This window comes from Danio aesculapii, chromosome 24, assembly GCF_903798145.1.
Source record: "Danio aesculapii chromosome 24, fDanAes4.1, whole genome shotgun sequence".
NCBI lineage: Eukaryota > Metazoa > Chordata > Actinopteri > Cypriniformes > Danionidae > Danio > Danio aesculapii.
Window position 1 is genome coordinate 4543234 of NC_079458.1, and position 11426 is coordinate 4554659.

General features: G+C 33.2%; 1 protein-coding gene across 2 annotated transcripts in view; it reads right to left on the reverse strand.

Moving 5' to 3' along the window:
• Nucleotides 1–11426, reverse strand: part of ift140 (intraflagellar transport 140 homolog (Chlamydomonas)) — a 75410-nt gene that overhangs the window by 15543 nt on the left and 48441 nt on the right. For both annotated transcript variants that reach the window (XM_056450159.1, XM_056450161.1), the window contains exons 19-20: nucleotides 5234–5411; nucleotides 2158–2348 (exon numbers count right to left, since the gene is read on the reverse strand). In XM_056450159.1, the coding sequence (XP_056306134.1) occupies nucleotides 2158–2348; nucleotides 5234–5411 (369 nt within the window). The remainder of the gene's footprint in view (nucleotides 1–2157; nucleotides 2349–5233; nucleotides 5412–11426) is intronic.

Sequence of the window (11426 nt, forward strand, 5' to 3'; positions counted from 1 at the left end):
GACACTGAAGATGACACTGATGAAAATTCAGTTATGCCACAACCAGACTGAATTACACAGTAAAATGTATTAATATACATACAGTTATTTGAAACTGTCAATCTCTTTCACAATAGTACTGCTTTTAAAGTAGTGTATTATGTCCCATTACTAGGAATGGAAATAGTTTACATTTCATTGATACCAGAACAGATACTACTACTGTTTATTGATCGATATATATACATATACATATATATATATATATATATATATATATATATATATATATATATATATATATATATATATATATATAATAATTTTTTTTTAAATAAATAGAATATTTTGGAGCTTATAAATGAATTAATTTCAATACAGACATACTGTATGTACATTCATTACTTCTTTACTGCATGAAAGGGAATATAAACTACTGTTTATTTAAAGATTGCACTCAAAAAAATTGTTTTGCTGCTTATTCAAACTACTCATTTAAAATGAGCTTAATCAACACAATTTGAATCTTGAGATTTTTTTTCAGACAAATAAATGTGAAATGTTCAATCCACTTAAATGTGTAAAAACAATTAAGTTAAAGGTGCTGTGGGTGATTGTCTTCAGAAACTTGTTTTGTTGTGCTGGTTGGAAGTCTCTTCACATTCCAATAGTAATGATTAAAGTAAATGATCTTAATGTGTTTATATGTGTTTTCATATTCTGGGTAAGGCATAAAACTACAAAATGTTCGTCCAATTAAATATTGTCAGGCCGACTATTCCCATAATTCTCATAGGTAGCCCAAACTGACTGTCAGCAAATGTAGATTTGTACCTCTGTGCAACCGTTCATGCAGATCTGCCATTAGTGCATACACACGTGATGCGTGTTCATGTGCACACAAGACGAGGGAATGGAAAAAACAAATGCTGAATCAAAACTTTTTAAAATCCTGAATCAGTATTGGAGTTACTTTTGCATGCTGGAGAAAGGATGACACTATAGCTGAAGTATTTCTTTTAGACAGGTAAAGTCATGTTTTAATACTATTTTAGTCATGCAAAGCTGATGTAGATGTTGTTGTTTTATGAATGGGTTATATGCACAGAAGTGTTGTTCAGCCACAGAAATCTTCCGGCGAAAGATTGGTGACTATTTTCAATTTCATAAGGTCCTTTTACAGCATCAATAATTTACAACAAAACGTAAGTAAATAGCGATATTCCATCTACCCTGATTTACTGAGATTAAGCTGGTTTTAGATTCACATTGGTTCAATTTTGAACAAAGACAGCCTGTGATGCGCTCCCTATATTGTTTACCATGCTACTTTAAATATTTGGTCTGAAATAGCATGCAAGTATGGCTTCAATTAATAATAATTATATGACTGTACTTCCTGCACGCTGCCAGCCAACCACTAAGAAGAGTCACTTTAGGACAACATGTGAGAGAGGGTTGTCTGCTGTCATCTTTAAGGTGCGCACGCCTTAAAGGCCTTTTTTCTCCAGGCCTTTTTTATCATTAAGACACTCAAGTAAGCGTCTGACAGCATCGCCCTTCTGAATGGTAAATAAATCTGTCTGTCTTCTGCATAAAACTGAAACGACAAGTCACGCTTCCTGATTACTGAATCAATGGCATCATCAGTGACTATGTTTACATGGATCTAATTATCTATGATAAATCTAATTATTTGCCTTAATCTGAATAGGACAATACTATGACTAAGGTGTTCACATGAGTTGCTTTTTGAAGGTTCCTTTCATGATCACATGTTATAGTACATAGTTCCATTACCGTCATTACGTCACCATTCAACACTAGTGTCTTGCAGCATTTCACACAACAACAGTTCACGTTCGTCATCACACCATATGTGATTTTGGTCGGTTCGTTTTTAATTGAGCAAAAATTACTACAAAAGGGTCATAGTTTGATTGCGGTGTTTACATGTCTGTACTGCACTTCAATAATGCCACTAAAATAAAAATACTCCACATGTCTTATTCCATTAGAGTTTAGTTCAATTATGACTTGTCAGATTAAGGTCATCAAAAATCTCTGTTTACGTGGTTGACTCCTAATTAAAGTATTGACTTAATGGGATTAAAATCGGAGTATTGGTGTTCATGTAAACGTACTCAGTGTGTGTGTGTGTGTAAATGTGACACTCACTACACCAGCGCCAGGTTCTTGTCCCCCATGGCCTCCAGGTGTTTGGCGTAGCTGTAGTAAGTGGTGCGGAGGTGAATGCGGTCGTGTGTTTCTGCCGTCTCCACCGCCTGCTGCCACTGACCCGCCGCCTGATAAAACTTGTTGAGTAAATCAAACCTCCCGCACGACTTATACAACTGCTGTGCATCCTCCTGAGAATAAAAAATGAGACAGCGATGCTGCGATAAAGCCAGATGTTTAAATCCAAATGTTTAGCTCCTGTTATTGTATTGAATGAGACAGAGAGGCTCCAAGCGCACTGGGTTTATTTAGATAACGCAGTGTTTGTGCTTCTGTGCTTTCAACACACAAAATGTCCTCTGTAATGTATTCAACTTCCGTACTGTGACGCAGATGTAATATATAGAGTTGAAGTCAAAATGATTCGCCCTCCTGTGAATTTTCTGTTCTTTTTCAAATATTTTCCAAATGATGTTGAACAGAGCAAGGAATTTTTCACAGTATGTCTGATAATATTTTTTCTTCTGGGGAAAGTCTCAGTTGTTTTATTTCGGCTAGAATAAAAGCAGTTTTTATTTTTTTAAACCCATTTTAAAGTCAATATTATTAGCCCCTTAAGCTATATTTCTTTGAATTGTCTACAGAACAAACCACTGTTATACAACGATTTGTCTAATTACCCTAACTTGCCTAGCTAACTTAATTAACTTAGTTACAAATTAGTTACAAATATTAACTAATATATACTAAGTTACAAAAATTAGTTACAAATCTAACAAACCACAAAAAAAAGGGGAAAAAAATAACATGCAACTAAAAAGTCAAAGGTTGGTTGATACTCCAAAAAAATGCCCAAAATATTTTTTCGAAGATTTAGTTGATCTCCTGACACTGAATAGGGTTTTCTCAGTGGTGTAGTAGAAAATTAGTTATTTGATGCAGTGTTAGCCATTGTATATAATATAATATAATATGTCAACTGGAGAAATATTGTGATAGTTATTAATTTTTTTACTTTGTAGTATCTTTTCATAACCTCTGAAACCAATTTTCTGCTCATGCACAGTTGAAGTCTGAATTATTATTAATAATTGTTTAACAGAAATATTTGTTTTTCAACACATTTCCAAACATAAAAGTTTTAATAACTCATTTCGAATAACTGATTTATTTTATCTTTGTCATGATGACAGCACATAATATTTCACTAGATATTTTTCAAGATACTAGTATTCAGCTTAAAGTGACATTTAAAGGCTTAACTGGGTTAATTAGGCAAGTTAGAGTAATTAGGCAAGTCATTGTATAATGATGGTTTGTTCTGTAGACAGTCGAAAAAATAACTAATAATAATGACCTTAAAAAAATGTTTTAACTGCTATTATTCTAGCTGAAATAAAACAAAACACTTTCTGCAGAAGAAAAAATAAATTATAGGACATACTGTAGAATATTCGAGAAAAAAAATATATATATATTGCACAGGAGGGCTAATAATTTTGTCCTCAACTATATATCTGTAAATTAAATAAAAACAAAAACATTGATTCCAACAGTGTTTGTATAACATGTTTTTGTATAAAATGTTATGTTTAAATATGAAGAATAGATTTTTTTTATTAAATATGTGCTCATTTGCATTTCAGTTTAAAAACTGAACACTGGATAAAGTCAGATTCACAATCCTTGTTTAATTTTTTGACAAATTACAACTTTTTTTTTTACAAGGTGGGACTTTGTGGGTATTTTTTATAGAATACAATATTGTTAATTTATGCTGTTGCTTTCATAACCAGGCAAATTATATATAAACAAACTCCTTTGTATATAAAAAAACCCTTTAAAATACAGATATTAATAAAACCGTGAAGTGGAAATTTATGAACAAAATTAAAGTTTTAAATTGAAATCTATAGATGCAAATTGACAAAGTGTGACAAAAGAAACACTTAAAATTGTGTTTTGCATGTTTTCTTTACACTGGACTGAAACACAAAACTGAATAGTGCATGTATTTTACTTCATGTGCCTCGCCATAAAAAAGTTATTTAATTTAGACCGGCGACCATATTGATAAACTTTCCTTACTGACATTTTGTATATTACTTGTCAATTTGTATATTGCATTCACTACTTACTTGTATTTTTTAAAAATATATTTATTATCTGTTTTTTGTCCTGTCTCTGTTATCCTGTTGCACTGTAGAAGCTCTGTTACGAAAACAAATTCCTCGTATGTGTGAACATACCTGGCAATAAAGCTCTTTCTGATTCTGATTAATAATACAGGTAAAATACAATAAAGTAATAGTTCACCCAAAAATTAAAAATCTCATCGTATACTTACCCTGCACTTGTTCCAAACCTTGGATTGTTCTTGAAAGTTTCTTTCTTTCTTTTTTTATACAAAGAGGATGATATTTTGAAAAAAAGCTGAAAACCTGTAACCATTTATTCATTCGGCTCAGTCCCCTATTTATCAGGGGTCGTCACAGCGAAATGAACCGCCCTGTAACCATTGACTTCAATAGTATTTGTTTTTCCTACTGTGGAAGTCAATGGTTACAGGTTTTCATCTGTCTACAGAACATCATTCTTTGTGTGAAAAAAAAAAGAAACTCATAAAGGTTTTTGGGTGAACTTTTTTTATTTCTTTATTTATATAGCGCACTTATTGTGTATGTCCATAGACCCAAAGCCCTTCACAATCATGAGGGGGGGTCTCTTCACACCACCACCAGTGTGCAGCATTTACTTGGATGATTTGGCTCTTTTACGAGAAGTGCCATGACATTTTTAATGACCAGGGTCAGGAATTTAACATCTCATCCAAAAGATGGTGCTCACTGACAGTATAGTGTCCCCTTCACTATACTGGGGCATTGGGACTCACACAGACCACAGGTTGAGCGCACCCTGCTGGCCCCACTAACAGCACTTTCATAAGCAACCTAACCTAACCGACCTTCAGCCTGGTCAGTACCTGGATGGAAGACCACATGGGAAAATTAGGAATCCATAGAACTATCCAATGATGCGGTTATGTCATCGTTCAGAAAGTGTTTTTGTTTCTCACCAGCATGCCGAGTTGTGTAGCCAGAACAGCCACCTGCGCCTCCACCTCCGGCTCTTTTTCAGCATCTCTGAGAGCTCGAGCTGCCCGTGCGTTTCCCATGTTTCCCAGACACACACGAGCCACGTCCAGACGACGACTTTTCACACACATACGAGCCATGTTCTCCCACACCGCCTCACTGGTGATGCACACATAAACACACACCACATGCAAAACATGAAGTTCTCTTCAAAATATCACAAGAAAGGTTCTTTGGGATTTGGTTCGTTTTTTAATTCAGCAATAAACCCTTTTCTCAAAAGAGCACATCTGTTAGTTAAGGAAGTGAAAACTCTATTTGTGCTTCCAGAATGTTTCTGTAAAGTTTCAGCTCAAAATACCCATCATTTTATTTATTATACCTTTCTGTATATTGGAAATTTGAGTTTGACATTGTAAGCTGTTTTTATTGCCTGTGTCTTTAAAGCAAATGAGCTGGTTCTCCCTGCCCATCATTCCCACGTGGGCGAGTCACAGAGATCGCTCTGATGTGGCCTTCTCCTGCTGCGTCTCATGCATAAGCAGTACAGGGACAGAGAAGAATGAAGCAGATCTCCCTTACTACAGTAAGAACTTTCTCAGAGGTTAACTGATGTATTTGTTGTGGAGTTTACTCAAGCCTTTCTGCAATGATGAGTCACGCACAATGTCGTTATAAACTTTGCGCATATACACACACACACACACACACATTTAGTTTTGCACTGTTTTTGCACAGCAAATGTGACAGGATACACGTTAATATCAGGGTTTCTGCAGATACCATAATGTCATATTTAAGACTTTTTAAGGCCTTTTTAAGACCATTATGTATTCAATTTAAGACCTAAACCACAATATCAAAAACACGCACACACATAAAGAGAAAATGTAAAATCAGAAAATTAGTGGTAAAATAAATGTATTCAAATTGAACTGTACTAAAGACAGGTTAGATGCACCATTGAACAACAGGAAAAAACAAACAAACATCTTAAGGCTGATTTATACTTTCGCCTGGTGCTGCATCGCAAAAGAAAAGAAACAGACAGTAAAATTGGATAAACAGAGAAGTGGAAAGTTTACAGAACTAGGTCATATCATTAATATCATTCAGTATTTTTAAACTAATTGTTTTTTTATTATTTTTATAATGATTATAAAGATTTTTATAACCATTCAAGATTTTTTAAATCAAACGTTGATGCATCACTTGCTTTTGTTCAAATCTCAGACAGTTCAACCTATTAAAGGTAAATATTAATGGCAACGGAGCATGGGTTGCTCTTCAATTATATTTTTATTATGGCAAGAATAAAAGCAAAAAAATACACTTACTAACAATACTGACGATTTTTTATTTTTATTTTGCCCACTCCACAATTCACACATTACTGTCTGGCTAGTCTCTGTCCTCTACTTATAAGCTAAAAAGGCAATAACGGTCCAACATTCCTGACCATTATCATTAATAAAGCCTAGAAATTGGGCATCAGTATATTGTAAACTGATAGGTTCATATATTCCCTTCCAGTTATCAAAGACATAATTTGTTCCTTCATTTTAGTTTGTAACTTGTAAATTGTTTTCAATTCAAAATTGTAATATATACATCAGTGTAAAACCTGTGAATGGTGGAAAAACATATTCTGTAATATTAAAACCACCTGTGTCTCCACTTTAGCCATGGCCTCTCTTTTTAACAAACTCATCCCTCAGGTTTTACCAAACTTTTACAAAAATTTTTCTCCTTTCCCACTACTGTTGCAATTTCTAGCCAACAATTATTGGTCATCTAGTTCTCCATATTATCACGCATGGACGGATCATAAAGATGTCTGTACAGTTGTACCCGTTTCAGACAAAATCTGTTCAAAGTGTATCCTATTCAACTCAAATCAAACGCTTTGCCACGCGAACTGTTCGCTCGAGTCTCAAAACGTTTCGTGAGCTCCGCCAGCTAAAATCATGTCGCGAAAAATCGAACTTCCGCAAAAACAGCAATGATGTCACATTCGCTACGCGCAAGGAGTTCAATAACAGAAAGCTGATTGGCTATTGCATGTTGGTCTCATTTGTAGTTGTAATGCCGCAAATTAAAATTGGACTAGTGAAATAAAGAACTACAACACCACGATAACCAAGCAACAACAACATAAACAAATTTAAATGAGCATTAGATGTAGCATTACATGGACATCGGAAAAATAAGATCTGCGCAAAATATTTAAGACCTAGAACAGCGAATTTAAGACTTTTTAAAGCCTACATTTTTGTTTTTTAAATTTTAGACTTTTTAAGACCCCGCAGAAACCCTGTAATATATACTGCTGTATGGATATCTGTTATGTTAATGTACAAAATAAACCTGATTTAAGTCCACAAACTGGGATTGAAGTGTCTTCTTTTAGAATTGTACTGGCACTACGTGGCTGTGGTGATGAATTACGTAGCAATTTACTGTATTTATTACAAGCATGCATTGTTTTAAAAATGTGTTATACTTGTAAAACTCATTCTCAAGGTGCAGATGATCACAGAGAGCTGAACAGATCTTGTAATCCCAGTTGCTTTGCGCGTGTCCTGTCTTGTGGATATGATTATATTCATTACTAAGGAGACATGTTAATACCTGGCTGTCAATCAACTGTCAGTCAACTCAGACTTATTTTCATTCTTTTACTCCAGTATGACTGTGGACACACTATACTTACACATAGTTCTGTCCAAACAGCTTACAAAAGATGATTTTCATCATAAGTGGGCTTTAAATCTCAATTCAAACCAAACATGTAGATCATAAATAAATGAATATGTGTTCTATAATCTGCTTTTACTGACAAATACTCCTTTTTTTAAAGCGTGCACAACATGAAGCGTGGAATCCAGCTTAAAAGGGTGCTAGAATGATCTTCAAAGACTCTTTTTTTAGCATTTGAACACAAAGCAGCTGCTCTTTCAGTGTTTCTGCTGTTCGACCTCATGAGCGAATGGTCTGAGCTATGCAAGGAATGACCCCATCAACACCCAACACTCTCTCCCACATTCCCTCTCTCCCACTCGCCTGCCCCTTCGTGCCCTCCCTCCTTTCTTCATCCACTCCCATCTGGACTTTATTTATCCAAAATCCACTCATTCTCCTGCCTTCTCGCTGGGTTCGGCTTTAGTAGATACAGATGTGGGCTGTTTATTAGAGTTGGGCAACAGGAAATTCCCTGAATCTTTGGGGGCCCAGAAGTGAGAAAGAATGCGCAAAAAAGTAGAAAGCAAGGTTTCTGCAGGCTTCATCAAGTCAAATTTAAGACTTTTTAAGACACTTTTAAGACCATTATGTTATAAAAACCTAAGTTTCATGCCTATTTTTTAAAATATATTTTTATTGAACATTTTTAGTGCAAAAACATGTTAGAAAATTACATTGAGTAAAAATATCTATCATATCTAAATATCTATCATACATGTAATTTGAATTCTGACCCCCACATGACAAATAATAATAATAATAACAATAATAATAATAAATAAAATTTAATTGTAATTAAATAAACAAACAAAAACAAAAACAAAAAAAAAGCCTCAAGTGGAATTATGTTGCAGACTGCAAGCAGCCATTGATTTAAACTGGGGGGTTCTTCATTAATCCACTTTACAGGGATACATTTCCGAGCAAAGTAAACCAAAGTATGTAGAAGGTCTCTTTTCTGAAAATTATAAGGGATAGTTTCATGCCTATTTATAAATATTACCACTCCCCCTTCTGTACATTTTGTATAAATGAAAAATCATGTAAAAGCATATATTGTCATGAGGAATCGTGTAATTGTTTATGGTTCTCTTTTCCTGATAGAGAATGTTCCTCAAAAATGTAACAGCTGTTGCGATTGTATATCTTTGCAATAAAAAAGATTTATTTAGATATATTGTTGGTACAGGGTTTCTGCAGGTTTCACAGCGTTAAATTGAAGACTTTTTAAAACATTTTAAGACCATTATGAATGAAATTTTAGACCCATAAAGGAATTTTTGAAATGGCCCAGATGGAAAAGTTTTTTATTTGCCCTATCAAAAAATTACGATGATTTAATACATTTAATAATACAATAATACATTATTTAAATATTTAAATATTTTAGAATTTATTTCTTAGCAAAATATTTTAAATATTGTGTAAAAACAAGCAAGCTCTACTTGTATTCATACACTTTTTTTTCCAACATAAACTCTTTAAAATTCTTTAAACTCTTTAAAATACAAAAAAAGAACAAATGTTTTAAAAGTTTTAAAAACTATAATAAACTAAATCTATGCACAACAATCTGTCCAGGTTGGTGTCCTCAGCAGTAAATACATGGAGAACTTTTAAACAAATATTATTGTAAGGAAAATAATTAAACCATTAAGATAAATAGAGTTAAAAATCACCTTTTTAAACAAAAAGTTTAAAGTTTTATTGAGATGATTGTTGGTGATTGTATGGGCTTTGGCCAGATTTGGTAGCAATACATAAACAAAGGAAATTTAAGACTAGTTGAAAAAAGATTTAAGACCTACAACACAATATTTCAGTAAATTTAAGACTTTTTAAGGCCTAAAATTTGGATTTTGTGGTTTAAGACATTTTAAGACTTTTTAAGACCCTGCAGAAACCCTGTGGTAATTGGATATGTGTTGACCTGATTGGGCAGCTTTAGTTGGACAGAGGAAAATTAAGAACTTTTTTAAATGATTCAAGACCTACAACACAATATTTCAGTGAATTTAAGACTTTTTAAGGCCTAAAATTTGGATTTTGTGGTTTAAGACATTTTAAGACTTTTTAAGACCCTGCAGAAACCCTGTGGTAATTGGATATGTGTTGACCTGATTGGGCAGCTTTAGTTGGACAGAGGAAAATTAAGAACTTTTTTAAATGATTCAAGACCTACAACACAATATTTCAGTGAATTTAAGACTTTTTAAGGCCTAAAATTTTGTTTTTGAATTTTAAGACATTTCAAGACTTTTAAGACCTCGCAGACACCCTGAGAAAGAGAAGCCTATCCTGCAAGAATCATTTATGATTTAAAACAAACAAACAAACAATGGAAATAAAAAGATAATCTGGCCTATAGATATGCTGTCTCCAATGTACATCTATACACTGCAAAAATAGAACATCTCTTCATAACCATTAACCAAGTGAAAAAAACCACTGCAATTTGTTTTGTCTTGTTTCTAGTCCAAATATCTTCAAATTCTTAAATCCAAAAGCACTCTCTAGACAAGCATATTGTCTTGTTTTAAGATATAATGTCAAAATTAAGTGAGTTTTTCCTTAAAACAAGCGAAATAATCTTGTTTTTCCTTTTCACATAAGATTATTTTGCTTACCCCATTGGCATATTATTGCTTGTTTTAAGGAAAAACTCACTTAGTTTTGACATATTATTTCTTAAAACAAAACAATATGTTTCACTTGTCTACAAACTGCTTCTTGATTTAAGAATTTATAGATATTTGGACTAGAAACAAGATAAATAAATCGAAGTTAGAAGAGCATTTTTTGTAGTGTAGTTTTTCACTTGTTTAATGTTATAAAAAGATCTTCTAGTCTCTATATAGGCTGCCTCAATTGTGCATTTTCAGGACTTTTCACTATAGATTAATGGTTATAAAGAGATATTTTGTATGTTCACACCTTATTTTAAGATACAATTCTCGCTATTATTACCCTTTATCTCTGACTTTAACCTCAATAAACTCCTAATTTGCTGCTTATTATTAAGGTAGTATTCGGGTAGGTTTGAAGATGTAGAATAAGTTTATGCAGAATATGTGTTTATAAGTACTAACAAACTTTATGTTACCAAATATGGTCATTTAAACTATTTCTATTGAATGAATTGAAAAAAAAAGTTTTGTAGGTTCAAGATAATGCAAGTTAGGCCTGTCACAATCATCAATATATGGGTTTATTTTATTTATATATATATATCGCCCATACATAAAAACCAATTCTAGCAACACTTTAGCTGATTGAGCAACATCTCTATCTCTATCGGAGGCGTCAGTGTCAGTATAGTTCTAAAACACTGTAGTATTTACTGTAATTTTCATGTGGGTGTCTGACAGCTGAAAATAGATCTGGTAGCAGATATCACAGCCTCTGTTACTCTTTACTTTACACTGTTTTGTT